Source organism: Fusarium venenatum (assembly GCF_020744135.1).
Source record: "Fusarium venenatum strain MPI-CAGE-CH-0201 chromosome Unknown EDB82scaffold_1, whole genome shotgun sequence".
Lineage (NCBI taxonomy): Eukaryota > Fungi > Ascomycota > Sordariomycetes > Hypocreales > Nectriaceae > Fusarium > Fusarium venenatum.
The window spans coordinates 1,783,415-1,803,834 of NW_027072129.1; the positions used below are offsets into that span (position 1 = coordinate 1,783,415).

At 48.4% G+C, this 20,420-nt stretch overlaps 7 protein-coding genes and 1 non-coding gene across 8 annotated transcripts; 2 read left to right on the plus strand and 6 right to left on the minus strand.

Annotated features, from left to right (window-relative positions):
* Positions 1-112: 112 nt before the first annotated feature.
* Positions 113-601, minus strand: EDB82DRAFT_470161 (uncharacterized protein; the record flags this gene model as incomplete). The annotated part of the gene is made up of 1 exon (XM_025731868.1): positions 113-601. One exon carries the CDS (start codon positions 599-601, stop codon positions 113-115), a length of 489 nt encoding a protein of 162 aa, XP_025590850.1.
* A 1,215-nt stretch (positions 602-1,816) lies between these two features.
* On the plus strand, positions 1,817-3,826 carry EDB82DRAFT_13797 (uncharacterized protein). The gene is made up of 2 exons (XM_025731867.2): positions 1,817-2,735; positions 2,782-3,826. The coding sequence occupies exons 1-2, from the start codon at positions 1,909-1,911 to the stop codon at positions 3,722-3,724; spliced, it is 1,770 nt and encodes a 589-aa protein (XP_025590849.1). The 5' UTR covers positions 1,817-1,908; the 3' UTR covers positions 3,725-3,826.
* Positions 3,827-4,095: 269 nt separating this feature from the next.
* On the minus strand, positions 4,096-5,860 carry EDB82DRAFT_549829 (uncharacterized protein). The gene is made up of 3 exons (XM_025731866.2): positions 5,322-5,860; positions 4,667-5,279; positions 4,096-4,619 (listed from the first exon to the last, which is right to left on the minus strand). Exons 1-3 carry the CDS (start codon positions 5,424-5,426, stop codon positions 4,393-4,395), a joined length of 945 nt encoding a protein of 314 aa, XP_025590848.1. The 5' UTR covers positions 5,427-5,860; the 3' UTR covers positions 4,096-4,392.
* A 1,709-nt stretch (positions 5,861-7,569) lies between these two features.
* Positions 7,570-12,165, minus strand: EDB82DRAFT_483426 (Hydantoinase B/oxoprolinase-domain-containing protein). The gene is made up of 3 exons (XM_025731864.2): positions 10,938-12,165; positions 9,628-10,886; positions 7,570-9,577 (listed from the first exon to the last, which is right to left on the minus strand). The coding sequence occupies exons 1-3, from the start codon at positions 11,970-11,972 to the stop codon at positions 7,789-7,791; spliced, it is 4,083 nt and encodes a 1,360-aa protein (XP_025590847.1). The 5' UTR covers positions 11,973-12,165; the 3' UTR covers positions 7,570-7,788.
* A 342-nt stretch (positions 12,166-12,507) lies between these two features.
* Positions 12,508-12,590, minus strand: EDB82DRAFT_t65. Its single transcript has one exon. It is a non-coding gene; the product is annotated as a tRNA-His (tRNA).
* Positions 12,591-15,551: 2,961 nt separating this feature from the next.
* Positions 15,552-16,283, plus strand: EDB82DRAFT_483433 (uncharacterized protein). The gene is made up of 2 exons (XM_065608211.1): positions 15,552-15,857; positions 15,908-16,283. Exons 1-2 carry the CDS (start codon positions 15,714-15,716, stop codon positions 15,980-15,982), a joined length of 219 nt encoding a protein of 72 aa, XP_065465348.1. The 5' UTR covers positions 15,552-15,713; the 3' UTR covers positions 15,983-16,283.
* Positions 16,284-16,784: 501 nt separating this feature from the next.
* EDB82DRAFT_13883 (DNA glycosylase) lies at positions 16,785-18,397 on the minus strand. Its single transcript, XM_025731862.2, has 2 exons — positions 17,409-18,397; positions 16,785-17,349 (listed from the first exon to the last, which is right to left on the minus strand). Exons 1-2 carry the CDS (start codon positions 18,098-18,100, stop codon positions 16,851-16,853), a joined length of 1,191 nt encoding a protein of 396 aa, XP_025590845.1. The 5' UTR covers positions 18,101-18,397; the 3' UTR covers positions 16,785-16,850.
* A 529-nt stretch (positions 18,398-18,926) lies between these two features.
* EDB82DRAFT_542887 (chaperonin 10-like protein) lies at positions 18,927-20,374 on the minus strand (the record flags this gene model as incomplete). Its single annotated transcript, XM_025731861.1, has 5 exons — positions 18,927-19,159; positions 19,216-19,853; positions 19,910-20,045; positions 20,127-20,256; positions 20,357-20,374. 5 exons carry the CDS (start codon positions 20,372-20,374, stop codon positions 18,927-18,929), a joined length of 1,155 nt encoding a protein of 384 aa, XP_025590844.1.
* Between the last annotated feature and the right edge of the window lie 46 nt (positions 20,375-20,420).

Genomic DNA, 20,420 nt, shown 5'->3' on the forward strand with positions numbered 1-20,420 from the left:
TGTACTTGAATTTATCTATTAAGAATACACTGCTAAAGTAGGACTTGCTAGTCGAGAATTGAAATACCAAAATACAGAAAAGCTCAGTCAATTAGTCCATCTTTTCGCCAACTCAAAGGTTCTTGCATGCCCCCTTCAAATTCTTCACCTTCAGCGTGGTCTTCTTGCACGTCGAAGCACCATCATGCTTATCGCCAAAGAGCACCGTTCCCTTTGAACTTGTTGAAGTCTTGGAGCATGAGTTGAAAGCGGTTGCACCGTCACGATGAAGGACAGTATTGCTGCCGCTCTTCTTCAATGTCCAAGACTCGAAGCCGGGTGTTGGGTCGATGCATTTGACCTCGCCGCTGGGGTTCAGGAAACAGGCATTGAAAGCGCGGTCTCGCAGAATGTTTTGCGAATTGGACAGGTCAATGCAGAAGAAGCCGTTGGTGGCGCCAGCGTTGAGAAGCAAGTTTCCATTGCTGTTTTCTTGCACTGCAGCACCGCTGGCTACGTCATGTAGTGTGAAGCAGCAGTGGCCGTCAAAGACAGTATCTCGAGGGATAACTGCAGCGGTGGCAAGAGTGCAGAGGAGTGTGATCACAGAGAAAGACTTCATCTTGAAGTGATTGAATAGTGCAGTATGATGTATACTGTGGGTATTGGGTATCTTGAGTGATTAAATAGAGTAAAAGGCTTGGAGTGATGCGATTGAGGCCAGCTCAAAGTGTTCAAAGATGGTCGTGGAGGATCTGATTGATATCAATGACTGCGACAAAGGATATAACCTACCTTTTATAATGGCCCAGGACATCAATTCACTCGCTGATCAAGGTGAGACTACTCGCGATCAGCACAAATAAGCCCATTCACAGGCATCCAACCGAAGCGTGTGAATGCATGTTGGACCCGAAGGATTAAGTCACGATATCAAGCCCCAAAGTAAGCGGGGGAGAGTAACATTTGTTATGAGTGAAAAAATGAAGAGTCGGTCTCGAGTTTTCTCAAAGCTGTGATGGGTCGTGCAGTGTGATTCCAAGTGATGGACGTGACGATTGCCATTGGGAGTCGCGAGGTTTCGCGCTATAGGGCGAGGATAGCTAGGGCCCTTCTAGGGGGATTTGCGGGAGCGAATAGCCTCTCAGGAACAGCCGCGAGCTAGTTAGCAGAGTGACATCCAATAATGCAGTTGGTTGTGATTGCCGTTCATGCTATGGGCTTGATGCTGCAAGGCACAGTCACATGTAGGTGACAGACCAGGGTATCCTTTCTCTGTGTCGTACACCGCAGAATTGGGAGCAGAAAAGGGCGAGGATATAGCTTCATTGAATAAAGCCACTGGTTAGAATGCGAGCATGTTTAGGGTAAGAGATTGGCCAACAATCAAATGTGATGATAGTGCATGATTCTCAAGTACCCAACGAGGGGTTGAGGAAGGGTCCATCACTTTGGTGCAGCACCCAACTGATCACGTGAGACGGAGTACGTCGGTTATCGGCGAAGACCTCCAGCTCGAGTCACCGTTTGTTACGTTTACCTCGAAGCGCAACCGTTTTGCTTACTCTCACACTTAGGCACTCTCTACCCGTCTCTACCGCTACATTCCGTCACTCTAGATATGATGTATTCTTTTTGATCCTTCTTTTTCTTGACAATATTACTACATGTCAATTATCTGACGTGTGATACTCATATTGGCCTAGAATCTACGTTAGTACTTTTCATGCTGTCATAAGCAGTCTTATCTGACTTGAACAATTCTCTAGGCCCTCACTCTAGCTCCCCCTACGTTTTCCCCCGACCTGCCTATTCAGACTACTGTATATCCACCGTTTTTTAAACATCCTACTCACAAGACCAACACTTCACCATCAGTTTTGACTCTGCTTTGCCATCATTTTCTTCTAAAAGTTCAGCAAAGCAAACATGGCTGATGAACATACCATGTCCAACGAGGAGTGGGAGGAGGTGTCTCAGGACATCCCGTCTCTCTCCGACCCTTTCCTGCAGCAGTATCTCACAGGCCGGGCAAACCTCATAACCCAAGAAAAAAAGTCTCGCTCCGATGCTTCTTTCAAGGCTTCTCTTTCGCCTATTGCCAAGCGCGCCAGTGACATTGTCGAACGCATTCGTGATCAAGAGAAAGACACCGTCTGGACCCCTCAAGTCGAGGAGGACCTCGCCCAGGCTGGAAATGAGTGCATCTTCCCAGGAATGATGTTCATGCTCGCAAAGGACCGAATGGAAAAGACCAATCTCTGGAAGATTGTTCGTCGTATGCCAAAGGGTGCTCTGCTGCACGCCCACATGGATGCTATGGTCAACTTTGATTTCCTCTTTGATCAGCTTCTCAAAATGCCAGGCATGCACATAAGCAGTGACCTGCCCCTCAACACCTATGAGTCCAGAGAAGAGGCTACTCCCAACTTTCGATACAGAAAGCAGGCTGACGCCGAGGTCTCCATTTGGGATGAGAGCTACAAGGCTGGTACCTTTGTGCCATTGACAAAGGCGGCCGATGAGTTCCCTCATGGCGGAAGAACAGGTTTCTTCAAGTGGCTCAAGGGAAGATGTACCCTCTCCGTCACTGACAGCCACGAGCAACACCACGGCATCGATGCAATCTGGGTCAAGTTCGCAAAGTGTTTCATGGTTTGCGCCACCATCATTCACTACGAACCCATGCTCCGAGTCTTCCTTCGTGAACTCATGAAGAACCTCAAAGATGATGGTGTGAACTGGGCCGAGCTTCGGTAAGTGACGAACCATATGATTCCAAACATCCTCTGACAATAATAGCATGACGTGGTCACTTAACTACTGCCGCGACCAGCAAGAAGAGCCTGAGAAGGACTATAACCACCTGTTTGAGGTCATTCGCGAGGAAATCGACAACTTCAAGAAGTCGCCCGAAGGAGAGGGTTTCTGGGGTCTCACTACCATCTGGACATCTCTACGCAGCTGGCCAACTCGTATGATTGTCGAGAACATGGACTTTTGCATCGCCACCAAGATGAGCTTTCCCGATCTCATTGCGGGATACGATCTCGTGGGCCCTGAAGACTTGGGTCGGCCCCTATCCGATCTTCTCCCCGAGCTGTTTTGGTTCCGCAAGCAGTGCTCTGAGGAGGGCGTTAACATTCCTTTCTTTTTCCACGCCGGAGAGACCCTCGGCGACGGCACAGACACCGATTCCAACATATTTGATGCAATCCTGCTAGGAACTCGACGCATAGGTCACGGATTCAGTCTCTTCAAGCACCCTCTCCTCATCGATATGGTCAAGGAGAAGCGCATCCTCATTGAGTCCTGCCCCATCTCCAACGAAGTCCTCCGTCTCTGTGGCTCTGTAACAGCCCATCCCCTGCCAGCCCTTCTGGCTCGTGGTGTTGCTTGCAGTCTGTGTAACGATGATCCCGCTATGCTTGGGCAAGACACAGCCGGCATGTCGCACGACTTCTTCCAGGCCGTCCAAGGATGGAAGAACCTTGGTCTCGCAGGCCTCGGCAGTCTCGCCGAAAACAGTGTCAGATGGGCTGCCTTTGAGGATCAGAGCCAGGCCGATTGGATTGAGGGCATCAAGCAAGCCAGCCTGGGCAGCACTCTCAAGGCCAAGCGTATGCAGCAGTGGCAGATTGAGTGGGAGAAGTTTTGTCTCTGGATTGTCGAGGAGTTTGGAGACGACTTCGGTGATGAGGCAAATAAAGATGCCGAGTCAAAGGGAAAGGCCAACGATGCCTAGAGACATGATTATTTACAACAAGACGATAGACTGAGATTTCGGAAAAGGTGAAGGGGTGCATAAAGGCGTTGCATACTGAGATTTGAGGCATGTTCAACACGGACGGGTTAAAAGGATTCAACCACTCACTGTCTTTGCGATTTTAGAAAAGTGCCTGTTTCATAAGGCCACTAGATTAGAGATCACTTTGTACTTAATTTTCCCTAAAGGACAAGAACTTTGGTGCTAAGGAAGATAAATCTAGAAAGGATTTGAGAAACCATAGTTCTTCTTATTGAAGATGACTGATTCGTTGATTTATCCTACAGCAACACCTCTAGTGTTTGTATATGTAACCGCCAACCATGGCCATTGATCGATAAAGCCACAAAGCCAAACACAAATTCACTATGCAGTGTGACCGAGCATTTAAAAAGAATGGAGTGGATTTTGTTTCTAAGAATACATATGAACAAAAAAGAAATATCGCGACATGACCCGCATCTGTTGCCTTGTTGTTGCCAGCACCAACTCGTGTGAATCCAGCACAGCCGCACAAATACAAATGAAAGTACACAGCCCATCTAAGATATAATGAAAGTCCGGTAAAAGAAAAAGACTAACGCGTATTCTGGGCCGAAAAAGAAATGGGAAAATGAAAAGAAGGTCTATCTAAGTCCTGTTTACTCTTAAAAGTTGGCACTCAACCACTGGCGAAAACTTTGGGGCTGAACATTGACTCGCGAACTTGCATTGACAAGATCGTTTAGAGATGCCTGACTAAAATCATATCTTCCTTCGACAGTCGCCTGGAGCTGTCGATAGAATAGGTATTTTGCATAATCGCCCTCCTGGTAAGACGAAGTAGCAAGTCGATCAGGATCTGCGGCCTGCCACTGGGAAAGCTGAAAAGGGGCTGACGAGTTAGCTTAGGATATACCATGAGTAGTTTGCTGGGATTACCATTCAAAGCCCTCGAGCATTGTCCAACGACATCGCGAACCGACAATCGGTCTCCTCGCATGGACAATTCTCGAGGCCAGCTCGCCGGCCCCAGGACAATAGCTGCGACCACGAACTGAGCCACGTCGTAGACAGATGTCATGCATACTCTAACTGTATGTCCTCGGGCGTTTTTCTCTACGCACTCGGCAGTGTACGCGCTTGTGTTAACTAGGTAAGATCCAGCCATGGCCAACTCGGAACGGTAGCCAATAAACATACTTCCGAGTCCGCCGGGAAGAAATCTCTCCATGAAGATACCGCAGGAGAATACGGTCCACTTCATCTGGGATGACCTTGCCCAGCGTCTCAAAAGTTGTCTCGCTTCGGTCGAGTAGGAATAGGGGTAGAGTTGATCATTGTCGGGACGTTTGTCAATCGAGCCTTCGAATTCGGAAGGGACAAAGAACTGCACGCCATTCTGGGCGGCTGCGTTGATTAGGTTGAGTTGTTCATTCCCCGAGAATGTGCATATAACAAGATTCACTCCTTGAAGTGCGAATGAGAGGTCATCTTCATTATCGTAGTCTACAGCTGTGACTTGAACATCAAGTCCTGCATACTCAGGGTGTTCCTATTCAGTTAGAAAGATTGGGTCTCCAAGGACAGTACTTACAGAACGTGATAGAACGACAACTTGATAAGCGTAGGCTGCTTGGGAAAGTTGGCTCGCCAGGAGGTACCCAAGACCAGTACCTCCGGCAATAGCTATGCGCATCATACTGTTGGATTTGGCTGGAAGAATAGAATTTGACAAGGAGATACTTTTGGTACACGAAATGATTGTGCGGAGAATGCTTTGAGACAGTGAATAGCAAGTGATAGTTGAGGTCTAGATCGAAGAACTTGACGGCTCCTTAATATCTCTTCAGCAACTGGAACGTAGTATCCCTAGAACGTGCGCAGAGCCGCAAATCTTGGACAAACAACCCGTGTTTGGTATGCTTGGAGTCTGCCGTCAAGTCTAGCCAACCTCAAACTTTGCTCATCGGTGAGGCCTCAGTCACAGGCAGGAAACTCCGGTGAGAATCTCAGGCTAAGAGCCGTAAGTGGCTCTTGATAAATTGCCGTGAAGTTGTTGATTAGCGAATGCATGCACGTAGTCTCACACATGATACTTACGGACCGGTCCCATTGTTGTCTCGAATCTCCTATTCATCGCAAAGGTGGAATGTAGTGGAGTTTCTTCTTCAGGTAACAGACCCGGCTTAGTGTTCAAGCACCATGTGAAGCCAAGGATTCCGTGAAAAGGGATGCCTAACAAGGTCAGGGGACAAGGGGTGTGATCAGTGACTCGATATAACATGAACTCTCGCGTCTCAGATTGGCTAGCTGGAGCTATAGCAACGGGATATCTAGGACCTCTCAAAGTTTGTTTGGTCGAAGCTCACGACGCACAAAGGCAGTGCAAAATCACGAACTGGTTCTGATCACATGCAAGTGTGTTGAGACGCCTTAAGATGTCCTCGAAAGGAACAAATCCGTATGGTAGTTGCGGTAAGGCTGTGCTTTTAATTCCGGTGAATATGAACGACTAGTTCGTGAGGAAACTCGATGCATAACCATGGAATTCTCAACAACAACAAAGTGATGTGTCGTTCAAGAACCAACCACCTGACTCTGATTCCGACTGTTATCCTTGTTCTCGAATTTTACGCCACAGTTGTGATGCATAACTCGGCGTCAGGCATCCATCATGGCATCAATATAGTGAACTAAGTCTTGAGCTGCTTCATATTAGATGAAGGTACTCAAGTATGAGACATTTATTACGGGCCTACTAAGCATGCACCAATACACATAATGCATCGTGAACTCAAATGAGACGTAGATTCATAGGTGTATAGATGCGAACAGGAAGCCCAACAGCTCAACCTTGAACTGCATTGCATCGGACAAGCCGTCATTGGCTTTTCAAGACGCACAATTCCAGGCTCCCCTGTTCCCGGGCAAGGCAGAAGAGACTGTAGCCTGAATTTGGAAAGGTATTCGAACGAGGCTCTCAATCATTGGGAGGCGATTGTAGAATTGTAGATCACCTACACAAAGGGTCCAGCATGGTGGTTGGGGGCCAAAAGCCCTGGCCCATCAGTGGTTAAGCTAATGCAGCAACCCATGCTTGAGCTCCGTAGGGCTGACTGGGACTTATATGAGTGGCGAGCAATTGGGCATATCCATTGGTTGGCTGCTTGAGTATCGATTCGGGAGGTAAACGATTCTTGTTCCAACGTCTTTTTGACATCGATGTGGCGTATTGACTTGCATATGGCACAGCACGGCCAGAGAAGACTGGCACATGACTTCCTTTGCAGTGAAAGAACAGCGGCGATCAGGGGAAAGTTTGATCGGAATTGGCCGCCAATTATTCAGATTGCCGGGATCATTCAAGGTAGTGATCAGCAGTTGATATCAGTATTGGTGTTGGTGTTGAAGATCAAGTTGTAAGTTGATAAGTAACGTTTGACCAGAATTTTCAAGCACCTCCCTATAGAGGGAGCCAACTCCTTCCTCTTTGCACCCTCATGGATAGGTTTCGATGCCCCTTCTGCGGGGTTTTTCTTCTTTCCTTCCCAACATGGGCATTGTCTCTCATCGAAATGTTCTAGGCCGAACCCTTCCTCCCTTACTTATTTCAATCATTGAACAGGGGGGAACTTCCAAGACGGGTCTGACTTCCTCAAGCGTAACTAAACTATAGCAACTTCCTATAGCTTGTTTTGGATAAGCTCAAACTAAATCATGACAGGCATCAAAGAGTACCTAAACAATAAGGCTTCACGTTAGGATCAGCAGAAATGTACTTTACCTGCTGTCATTGTTTCAGAGTGACACAACCATAGTCGAAATTCACGCTCATGTCTCGATAATGTTTAGACCTGAGTTTATAGGGCTGGCGCTAAATCAGACACATTCTAGGCTTCCATGTCCCACAAAATAACACCAATACCAGGCCTTTGAAAGTGGCTTTGTTCAGTATTCATGAGTCTCAAATTACTGTAAGGGGTTTGAAGAAGAGCCAAAGATACTAAGTCAATCTTAGATAAACTCATCACTTAGTCTTGTAAATAATCCCATCACCTTGTCTAAGCCTGAAGCGCAGTTTCATCCCTCGCACTACCACTTCCCTTCCTCCACGCTTCAGTATGATCGACCTTCTTTTTGGCTACACTCTCGGCTCCCTCGGCTCCCCACGCACCTCCTCCAGGTGTGCAGATGATGATGCGATCTCCAGCCTTCATCGCAGCCGTGTTCTTGGCTCCCATGTTGACATGTCTCTCCTCATACTCTACCTCGCCCGCGTCATCCCTGGTGTGAAACTGCTTCAGGGATGCCTCCCAGTTTGCCTTTTCAACCTTTCGGACCCAAAGGTTGAGACCACATTCTCCGTCACCTCCGCCGTTCAAGCCATAGGGACGATAGACGCGACGCTCGCTGAGGATGGATACTTGAAGAGGAATGCGAAACTCGATGTCGCGGATGACACCATCACCGCCGCGGTGCTGACCTTGTCCTCCTGATCCAGAGCGGATAGAAAATTCGCGGAGGAGAACAGGGTATCGTCTTTCGAATATTTCTGAGTCTGTGATGCGAGTGTTTGTCATGTGGCAGTGAACACCGCTTGTACCCTCCCAGTCAGAACCCGCACCGCTCCCACCAGCGATGGTCTCATAATAGCCAAATCCCTTGACCGCTTCAGCTCCATCTTGGTTGCCGCCAAATCCAAAGGTCAAGTTATTGCAGCAGCCTTGGCTGGCAGCGCAGGCTTGGAATGCCTTGAAAATGACGTCCGTGATGCGCTGACTGGTGAGGACGTTTCCTCCGACAACAGCCGCGCCAGGTGAGGGTGATAAGATAGACTTGGGAGGGATCTTGACGTGAATTGGCTTCAGGCATCCCTGATTCAGAGGAATATCTTCTGAGATAAGACATCGCAGGCAGTAGATGATAGCACTAAACGTGATAGCTTGTGGTGCGTTGATGTTACCGTAAACCTCGGGGCCAGTGCCAGAGAAATCGAATTCGGCCTCTCCCTTTTCAGCATCGATCCGAATTTTTAGGCGTATAGGGGAACCATCATCCATAAAGTCGACTGCGGACAGATCCTTGCCTTCGAATCGTTTGTAGACGTCCTTGAGTAGTCGACGCACGCATTGCTCAGCATTGTTTTGGATATGGACCATGTAAAACTGCACCGTCTCTTCGCCATACTCAGCAATCAGGGTCTCGATCAACGAGATTCCCTTCTGGTTGGCTGATACCTGTGCTCTCAAGTCATTAATGTTGTCAGCCAAACAGCGTGTTCCGCTGCAGCCAGGATATTTGGCAGGTTCTTCATAGAATAGCTCCACCACTCGCTTCTCGTTGAACTTGCCACCGCTCACAAGCTTTTCGCTTCTGATAGAAGCACCTTCTTGGTATAGCTCTCGCGAGTGAGGAGGCATACTGCCTGCGCTGATGCCACCAATATCAGCATGATGAGCTCGCGACGCGGCGTAAAAGAGAATGTTCTCCCCCTTCTCGTCAAAAGCCGGCATCAAAAGGGTCACATCGGGAAGATGAGTTCCACCGTATGAAGGATGGTTAGAGATAATGACGTCGCCCTTTTCCAACTTTCCTTTCCAAATCTCAGCCTGGCGCCGCACGCATGTGGACATCGACCCAAGATGTACGGGAAGATGGGGAGCATTGGCCACAAGACCGCCTGTTGCGTCAAAGATAGCACAGGAGAAGTCGAGTCTCTCCTTGACATTTGTGCTGACACTGGTCTTTTGTAGGGCACGTCCCATCTGCTCAGCAATGGCCATGAAACGATGACCGAAGATGCTAAGCATGATGGGGTCAACCTCTCGATTCTCCGATGCCATGGCAGACCTAGTTACGTGTTAGCTCCATCTACACCTCAATAACAATGAAGGATTTACTCGGTCTTTGCTCCCTGTTTCTCTAGGTTGATGACTACATGAGTCTTGAGGATAATCGCTGTTGCTTTGGGCGTCACGACAATTGTCTGTGTACCGTCTGCAAGCATGGCAGGTCCAGGAATAGAGTCGCCCACTTCAAGATCCTCGAGCTTAAAGATGGGAGTTTCGTTCCTACCTCCTTCAAAGTAAACTCGTTGACTGTTGAGCTTCTTCTTGTCGGAAACCTCTTGTTGCTTCAAGTCTTTGAGCTGCTTGTCCACTGTATCATCCTGGTGTCGGAAACTCTTGCCGATACCACGGACACGAACATCGTCAATGATAATGTCTCGTTCGTCAAGTGTGAAGCCGAACTCATATCTGTGCTGCTTAACGAAAGCTTGGCCAAAATCCCATTCTTTTCCGTCAAAGTGTTCTTTGGCCTCTTCTGCTGTCGGTCTAACAATCATAAGGGCTGATTCAGTACCGCGATATCTCATGTTGAGATATTCCTCAAAGGCAATCTCATCTTCTTGGAATCCTTGGTCGCTGAGAGATTTTCGTGACTGATCCTTGAGCTTCTCCATTTTCTTCTTCAGTTCGTTAACTGTCTTGTCATCGTTCTTCCATACCAACGAATCGGGCTCCTGTCGCTCATCGACAACATCTGCAAGAGCCATACCATATGCCGAAAGAACGGAGGAATATCGATGGACCAGAATCTGTTGAATGCCCAAGGACTCTGCAATTGCAACAGCATGCTGACCACCTGCGCCTCCAAAGGTAGCGAGTCGATGTTTCGAAGAATCGTGACCCTTGGCTTCGGTAATAGATCGAATGGGCCGAGTCATTGTTTCATTGGCAACAGTCAAGAATCCATACGCTACTTCATCAGCTGTCAGATTCTTATCGCTTTCCCGGTTGACTTGGTCAGCCAGTTCTTGAAGAACCTTTCTGCTAGCTTCAACATCCAAGCCCTCGTCTTCGTTTTCTCCAAAGATTTTGGGGAAAAACTCGGGAAGCAGGCGACCAAGGACCAGGTTGGCATCAGTAACCGTAGCGGGTCCTCCCTTTCGATAGCATGCAGGACCTGGGTGAGCGCCTGCAGACTCGGGTCCGACAACGAACAGTCCGTTTCTGAAAAAGAGACGAGATCCGCCTCCTGCTGCGACGGTGTTGATGTCCAGTTGGGGGGACTGGATGGTCACACCAGCAGTTGTCGTTTCAAAAACATGCTCATATCGCCCCTCGCCATACCTCGAAACATCGGTGCTGGTACCGCCCTACGAAAGTCAGATTCTAATTTCCTTGCAATTCTATCCTGTCAAACTTACCATATCGAAACCGATGACAGGAGTCTTGGTTTCCTCATCATATGATGTTATCGCGTACCCTACCACACCTCCAGCAGGACCAGACAGGATTGCCTTTAATCCAGTAAACTTTTCCACGTCGACTAGGCCACCATCGCTCTGCATAAACTCGCACCTCGCTCCCTTTGCGCCGGTTTCCTCCTTTACGCTGCGAGTTCCAAGTCCACCTTCAAATCCAGCCTGAAAGCCGTCGATGTATTTACGAATAGCTGGGGTGAGATATGCATCGGCACATACAGAAGTAACTCGAGATACTAACTTTATCATAGGCATAAGCTCGTGGCTAAGAGAGATGTGCTGAAAGCCGACATCCTTAGCTACGCGGCCAATCAAGGCCTCATGGTCGGGGTAAGTATAGCCATGCATAAGACACACAGCGATACTGCGGATACCTTGGTCATAAACGTCCTTGAGTTTTGATCGAATATCGTCTTCTTCAGCTCTTTTGAGGATTCTCACTGTCTCGCCTGACAATCCCCGGACCAAAGTCTTGCCTTCTGCTTCTTTGGTGCCGACTTGAGCCTCTGCCTCGGTTCGCGTCCTTTCAGGATCCTCGGCATAGTCTTCGAGGGTAACTCGCTCATCAATCTCAACCACCTTTTCGTACAACACATCAGGCTTTCGAATGGCAAGATCGAAAATCTTTGGTCTTGACTGATTTCCAATGGTCAAGCAGTCCTTGAAACCCTTGGTTACGACCATGGCGATCTTTTCGCCCTTTCGTTCAAGCAAGGCATTTGTAGCGACGGTTGTTCCCATTCTGATGGAGTCAATCTTGGAGGTATCCAGAGCTTCACCTCGGGGGATATCTCGGCCAAGGAAGTGGCTCATGATGCGCCGAATGCCTTCAAGCGGGGCATCCTTGTAGTTGGCCGGATCTTCGGACAGAAGCTTGATAATGATTTCTTTTCCATTATGCTCTCCTACACAGTCGGTGAAAGTGCCTCCTCTATCAATGGCAATTCTGATGCCTCGTGGTTGAGATGTTGCTGCCATGGCGGGGATCTTTCGGGATATTGGTGATGTGATGAGGGGTTACTATAATAAGGTTGAGGGGATCACCAAGTTTGAGTACCCGGTATGAATGAGAGGGTGGTATTGCTCAGGCAATATAATAAATGAAGAGGAAGTATTTCGTAGCGAAGAGACTCTAACACGGAACAATTACACAAGAGTATGCAAGTTGATATCGCTACAGGGTGAGAGAAGCGGCTTTAATGTCGTCACGGCCAACCCCACGTTCCATGATTGGTAATTGATAGCTTTCCTCACTTGAAAAGGAAATTGAGGGACATTCATATCTTTCATGAGATAAATATCGAGAGATTAGATACTATTCAAAAAGAAATTGTTCAAGTAAGAGAAAGAAAGCCAGGCCTCGAGTTGTATGATACTACAACAGCAAAGTTGAATGTCAATTGATGTCAATGTCAATTAGTCACTTATAAAAAGAAATCATGATACAAACAAGTTCGCATGATAGACTACGTGCGAGATAGTGAATAGCAAAAAATGCAAAAAATAATTATTTTGCCGTCAGCAAGACTCGAACTTGCGTTTTCAGTGCTTCGAATGAGCCACAAACTGATGTACTGACCCCTATACGATGACGGCTTTTAACTTGTTGATAATCCTTGCAGCAATTTCGATCTATGACCTATACCACTAGTCCACCTCAGGTTATCGGAAAACTGACCCAATCTTCCAATATGCCAACAAGTTGGAAACACAAAAAAGCCATGGAAATTTTGCACAGACCAAGAAATTGGCCAAAAGATCAACCATATCCGGATCACCAGAACTTAAAAGAGTCAAGAAATACACTAAAACCCCAGTTATCGGGAGTGGCGGATATCTAGCAGAGATACACTAACAAGATCCAAGATTTCCAAGCTGTCGGGAAGCTCCAGAGACTGGCAGCACAGTATGGCAAATTGTGAGTATAATCGACAGTTGAGAATGTCTTTTACTATAGCCTGATCGGTATGCAAGAGCGATTCTAGTCGGAGATCCGGGCCCGGCGTCCCCGGAATATGCACGGGGGCTGTTTTACCCTTTTTTATCAACATTACCGGAGACAAGGGACGCGGACGACGCCGGATGGGCTCGAACATGTCACGGAATGGGGAGAAAGTGTGAGACTGACCACAGAGCATGTACAGTGAGTGTCATGATGTCGATCGTTTTATCTGCTGATGAATCGGATAGTTGGCCAACGTTGGCCGAGCTCACATCGACCGAGACTTTAATTTCATGGTCGTCGTAATAATCAATCTAAGTGCTGCACTTCAAAATCTCTGCATCTACGTAGTGAACAGTATTGACGTATAGATCCATGACTTTGGCGTCATTCCTTTCAACTGTACATAGACATAGGTTAGTAGTCTCCACAATGCGGGATCAGCATAAAGACTTGAAATCTTATTGATTAGTGAGGCGTACTACTGGTCTCATCTCATCCCCCAATGTCGCGAGATTGGAATTGCTAGGATGAATAGTCATGTGTTGTTGTCGTTGTTGGTTCTCGTCGATTAACAAGCAATAGCCTGATGAACACCACAACTCCTCCCACCGCCTATTCTTGTAACCGCCTGAACCCGACTTTATCAGTATGCGCTGTACTGCTGTATCCAGCCGATTCATGGTGCCAGATGCGCCTAGGCTAGACCTGACTCGTCCGTCCCGCCCCCCCCAGTTCCAGCTGGGAAGAGGAAGAGCGTTTTGGCTACCAATGATGCTGTGGCTAGTGGCTCATGGCTGTAGGTTCAGTTCAGTTCGGCTCAGCGCAAACCTCCATGCTTGCTCGGCTCGTGCTTTTGCTTTGCTTCTGCTTGTTGGGGGTGGTCGATCCCCATGCATGAGAGCCATGTTTTTCTGATTCCTCCGCCTCTAAACGATTGGCGATTGAGACACCTGCTGAATGCAGGGTAGCACCCTTATCCTAGTCTCGGTCCATCGCTAAAAAAGAAAAATGTCCTACGACACGGAACCCAGGGATTTCTCGGGTCCCTTTTTACAAGATTCGTCAAAACAGTGAAGCTCGCAGTTAGGCGGTACTGTAGACGGGCTGTAGGTTGACAGTACATTACGTAGGCCCGTTGTAGGCCTGGACCTCGTGGATACGAAATTCAGTTTGAGAAAGGCAGGGGACCAGTCACGTTGTGGTCCGTCCCATTAGCCGCTGTGATAAGTGTTTAGACAAGGCTAGGTTGATGGGATGAGCTGAAGTCATGAGCACAGGTAATGTTGATGATGCTTTTGGTGATGAAGAAGCAATTGACGCTTTGTTAGCATGTCTCAGCTATGTAACAGGCCAGGCTGGGCAACAATAATGAATAGAAGTCCATTGATGAATAATGCTTACAAGGATGCACAGACTGAAAGAGGTTGATTGATTAACGGCCTGCAAGACCATGAGTCTGAATTGTAGACAACAAGAGATGGACCCCCCTTCTGCCGTCATCGTCGGCCTCAATTGTAAATGTAACCATTTCTCTCTTCCTCGGGTTCAGTGGGAGAAAAATGCAAGTTTATTCGCCCGCCTGATCTACGTCACGCCCCCGGGGACCCTTCTTCCAGTACCCACCACCGTAGTACCTGTAACAGCACTGTACAGCAGCACCTACAATTGGAGTTACAGGACCCGCCCCGCCTGTTCAATTCGTAGATTCATTCAGTCACCGCTTTCGGAGCCTCGCGGTGAACCCTTCTTCTAGTTCGCCTTCGCCTCTTTATTGATTCCGGTCTTCAAGGACCATCCATTCCAATCCCTCTACGGGTAAAAGTGGCCCGTTGGAACCGCCAGGCTCCAGCCATGCCCAAGCCAAAAAGACGGGACAGAGACAGAGACACATGGGAAGGGGAGGGGGTGTGAGATCCTGATTCCACGAGTTTCTGCCATGTTGTTGTCTTTGTCATTCATCATGGATTAGTAGTATCTCCTGCTGTTCGCCTCGTTGGGAATACGAATTGTTCAAAACATGTCTCTAATGAGACAACATCTATCCAACGCCCATACCTCTGAACTGTTCTTGAGACGTGCCAATACAATGATATATCGTACCTTCTTATGCATATGCAGTGCATGTGCATGTGTAAACGGGTGGCTGCTCAACGTTGTTGTAAGCTTGCTTTCTTGCCTGTATCTGAGCATTGCATTTCCCATAATTAAATACACTGTGTGACTATCGCCCCAAACCACGGATACAATGCAATGCAATGCAAGGTAAACATTTTCGCTACACGCCCCCCCCCCCCCCCCCTGTCCCATGGCCATGGACCATGGACCATGGTCATGGCTGTGAATGTGGTGAGAGTAAGAACGAGCTGGAGGCGAACCGACCAGGCTCCACCAAGGCATGATTCATTCATCAGCCGCCTTGCTTCGTCTCCTGTATAAAGACCTGTCTCGGTCCCCTTTCCCAACAGCAGTTGCTCCCTTGCTTTGATTTGAACAGTTAATCCATTTCTTAGTCCAGGTCGTTGCGTGAATCCTTTGGTTCAATCTGCTAGATTTCCGCAGTTTTCGAAAGACACTGTCACTTGCATCCAATTCTTTACTAAACCAACTCATCATCCACTACTACAACTCGCTTGGTTCAGCCAACTTCTTACCGCTCTCTCGCCTCTCACCGTCATCTCATATTTTTACCGTTCCCTGCGAACATATAAACCCTTGGGTTTCCATCAATTCTTACTACTTTTTTTTTTTTTTTTTTACCACAAACAACCGACATCATGCCTCCTAAGCGAATCCGTTGCACCGCCGCTACTTGCCGCGAGCCTGCCCAGCGCATCGTCGGCGACTGTACCTTTTGCCAAGGTCACTTCTGTGGCAAGCACCGTCTACTAGAAGACCACAAGTGTACTGGTCTTGAGGATGTAAGTTGAGCACTTGAGATCTTGTCAACCCTCTCTAACAAAGCTCCTAGTGTAAAAAGCAGTCCTACGAGCGTAACGCTGTACAACTCGAGTCGGAGCGAACCCAGGTTATCCGGGGCGTGTAAACCGACCAAAGAGATCACACATACTCTCATAACAGATGTGTCACGGACTGGAGACTGGCGTCACTCCTCACGTACACGATGCGCGACTCTGACGGCCACGACGTAACGATGGGATTGGGTTTCGACACAGTATCTGCATGAGAAGAGATGCAGGGCGTTATTCGCCATTGTATATTTCTATTTCAACAGTTGAGGATGCGACGGCGTACTGGATATGTTTTGAGGGGGCATAATTCCCCATTCTAGCGGGGTCTGCATTAAATCAATTCATCACAAATCATTACTTACTATTCATCAAATGTGTTCGTCATTGATTGAGTCGTGCGAGTGCTTGGAACAAAGATCATCGAATGAACTCGACACAGCGACAGGTGCGGAAGCGGTGACATTGCTTGACTCAGAATGGACTGACGATCAGTTGTCTTGGCTCGATTACGTGTTACTTGCGCCTGGACTTGGATGCGACTTTGCATTTAGCGAGGAGCCTCTAGGACCCTGCTATTTTTTGCCGGCTTATCTCCGATATCGTATCGAGTCCGCATGGTTGATCTCGTGAGCACCCGTCTGGACCGCACCTTTGATAGCGCCATCTGGGCTAGACCACGAGAGTGATTTTCGAAAAGACTCATCACTTTAACAATGAACAATAGGGTATCAATGGGGTATCAACGCACCCCAAAGACGCCCTTTTCAGTTGTCACCTTTCTGCACTAACTTTCACAAGGCCTCATACACGTGGTCAAATCGTCTCCTGCCAGCAACTTATGTAGCCAACTCGATCCTGGGGATTTATTATGGGGTGGCTGGTTCCGGGGGCGGGGCCGAGAATGGGGGTCAATCGTGTCAGTGTCAATGAAAGGACCTCTCATCATACAATGGCACCCTCCTCTTCTTTCACAATGTTTTGTGAAACCTCCGTCTTAACTACTGCGCCATTTTGAGCCTCCAGCTTTATTTCCTCCGCTTTGAGCTTACGCCCTGCGGATACCTTGGCTCGATCGGCAGCCTTGCATAGACCTTGGAGACCAAGATCGCATTCGCCGCACTTGCGTCCAACAGGCAGGCATACCGACTGACCCAATCCTACAAGAAGATGATTGATTTCGTGCCATCGGTCCTGTGGCAGCCATGATTGAAGTGTCGTACGAGTCTCCTCTGGGTTCTTGGTTTTGTGCCAACCCCAGAGGTTCGTGATACGGTGTACATGCACATCAACACCAATCCCCTCGTGCTTTCCCCATGCCACTGACAAGCACAGGTAGCCCATCTTGGGCCCGACGCCTGGTAGTGATACGAGGCCCTCGATCGTGTCGGGGATGTCGCCATTCCATTGATCACGGAGTATCTCGGCCGTCTGCTTAATATACCTAAATAAAAGTCAGCCAACTTCGATGTACCCGAGCATGCCGATGGCGGGAGCACAAACTTTGTCTTGTTATTGTGAAAGCCAACTGCCCAGATAAACTCATTGAGAATCTTGGGATCGATCGCCAGGACGTTATTTAGGTTTAGCCCCGGAGGTGCCCCTGGCTCAAACGGTGGCAGCTCAGTTTGGAGTTTCCTCATGACAACGGCGTTCACCGTATCTTTGGTTTGACTCGAAAGCATGAGCGCCACCAATGTATGAAACCTTTGGTCTTTTGGAGATGCCTTTTCATCTGCCAAACGTTCGCACCCCATCGTGTCAACGGCCGCACCGTGCGCTCGACCACCTGGCGCCCTCATCTTCCTCACAGTATCATAGATGGCCTCCCAATCTGATGGTGGCTCTATCTTTGTTACGCCGGTCGTCGCATCGATAGCTTTGCGAGCGGGCTTGCGAACGCGTTTCGCCTTTGGAGGTGGTGATGGAATTTCATCGAGGGCTTCGTCGAGGATTTCGGTCTTTACTGCTAGAGGGGATGTTGAAGTTTCTGTCTTTATCGTCGCCACCCGTTTTCGTTTTCGTGCAGGCTCCCCAATATCTTCGATGTCGCCGACGGCAGGTTTGGTTTCTTCTGTCGCGATAAAGGCGAATTTGGCCAAGGCAGATCTTGTCACTCTTCTCGGTGGCGAAGTAGACTCTTTCGCGCGATCGAATAGTTTCGAAGCATCTTTTGATGTCCTCGATGAGCGCATCTTGTCGAAAATCTGATATCGTGTTGTTGAATAGGGTTATTGCAAATTGTATGTCAGTCGCGACTCGTCATGGAACCCCTTAGGCAAATGACATCGAGTGGATTGCAAAGGCTCCACTCTGTTGAATCGGACACAGGTAGTGGAGATACCCCGGATTTCGAGTAGACTGTGCAGCTGTGCAAGCTATTATGCAAGACTAAGATATGCTAGTTAAGTTGATTGGTTAATCATAACATCGTTTATGTTTGTTATAAGAGGACCTTGTAGTCAAATGAGAATAGCTTACTTTACCTTGTGAAATTTTTTGAAAATACGTGAGAAGTTGTTTCAAATTGTTGAGATAATCATTGGGTTGGATCCCAAGTTCCGTGAAGTATCATTGGCTACCTCTAGATAGGTAGGTATCGTAGCCATCAAGGTGCAGTACAAAATACCAACATAACCATATGCTATCTAAGCGACTGGCCTCTAACTATTCATATCTCAACATAATTTAGAGAGTGAATGGGCGTTGCCTTGTCTTTTATATAACTCGCTGTTTACTGTTTCATTTCGACTTGCATTGTACAGTTCTGTGCAAAGGCGGCCTATACATAAACTCAACATTGTAACCTCACATAGACCCTCCAATAAAGGTAAGTGGAGTCATACTACGCATTATATCCAATACTGTATCAAGGGTCTAGGGCATTTTGTACCGATATGTCTATCAAGGTACTCAGTCATGGCATATATTAAGAGTAGCAACCCATCCCAATCAGGACCCCAGTTTTGTCATTCAACATAAAATTTTGATTATCATTTGTTTATACTACATTTTGGGTCATTAAATCTTGGGCTCGAGCTTTTGCATGTCGACGACAGCACGGATGCAGTCACCCTGCTTCATTGTCTCGAAAGCGTTGTTGATCTCGCCGAGAGTCTTGCGGTGGGTGATGAACTCGTCGACCTTGAGGTCACCCTTCTTGTAGTCGGCAACGAGGTCGTTCAGCTGAGAACGGCCCTTGACACCACCGAAAGCACATCCTCGCCACACTCGGCCAGTAACAAGCTGGAATGCTATACAGACAGTCAGTATCTCTGAGCGGTGTATGAGTTGTTGGGGTTTAACTTACGTCGTGTGGAAATCTCTTGGCCAGCGGCGGCAACACCGATAACGATGGACTCACCCCAACCCTTGTGGCAGGCCTCGAGGGCAGCACGCATGACACCGACATTGCCAGTGCAGTCGAAAGTGTAGTCACAACCACCGTCGGTCATCTCGATAAGCTTGTCCTGGATGGACTGGTCACCGAGCTCGGTGGGGTTCACGAAGTCAGTAGCACCGAACTTGTCACCCCACTCCTTCTTGGAGGGGTTGACATCAACAACGATAATCTTGCCAGCCTTGCGAGCAGCGGCACCCTGGACAACTGAGAGACCGACACAGCCAGCACCGAAGATGGCAACGTTGTCGCCAGCCTGGACGTTGGCGGTGATGGTGGCAGCACCGTAACCGGTGGTGATACCGCAGCCGAGCAGACAGGTTCGGTCCATAGGAGCATCGTGCTCAATGGCAACGACAGAGATATCGGCGACGACGGTGTACTGGGAGAAGGTGGAAGTGCCCATGAAGTGAAGCAGATCCTTGCCCTTGCACTTGAATCGAGAGGTGCCATCGGGCATCAGACCCTTGCCCTGGGTGGCTCGGATCTTACCGCAAAGGTTGGTCTTTCCGGACTTGCAGAACTTGCACTCCTTACATTCGGGGGTGCTGTTGGGGAAACGATTAGATTGTATGGTAATGGACAAGGTAAGAGAAAGACATACTAGAGAGCGACGACGTGGTCGCCGGGCTTGACGTTGGTGACGCCCTCGCCAATGGACTCAACGATACCGGCACCCTCGTGTCCGAGGACAATGGGGAAAGCACCCTCGGGGTCCTTGCCAGAGAGTGTGTAGGCATCTGGTAAACATTAGCTGTCTGTTGTGTTTCTCGCGTCTGTGGAGCTCTGAGAGCACGATGACGCGAGCAGAAAAAGCGTACCTGTGTGGCAAACACCAGTGTAGTAGATCTGAATTCGGACCTCGTTGGCCCTGGGAGGAGCAACCTCAATGTCCTCAATGGTGAGAGGCTTGCCGGCCTCCCAGGCGACAGCGGCCTTACAGGTAATGGGCTGGCAATGGCATCAATATTGTATTCTCATATCATCAACAGCGGGGCGTCTGTGACGATGAGGGGTAGGTAGCAAGAGGGAGCTTGCCAATGGAACATACCTTGCCAACGGTAGACATTATTTCGATTTTATGTGATGAAATGGAATGTCGAGGAAGAAAGGAA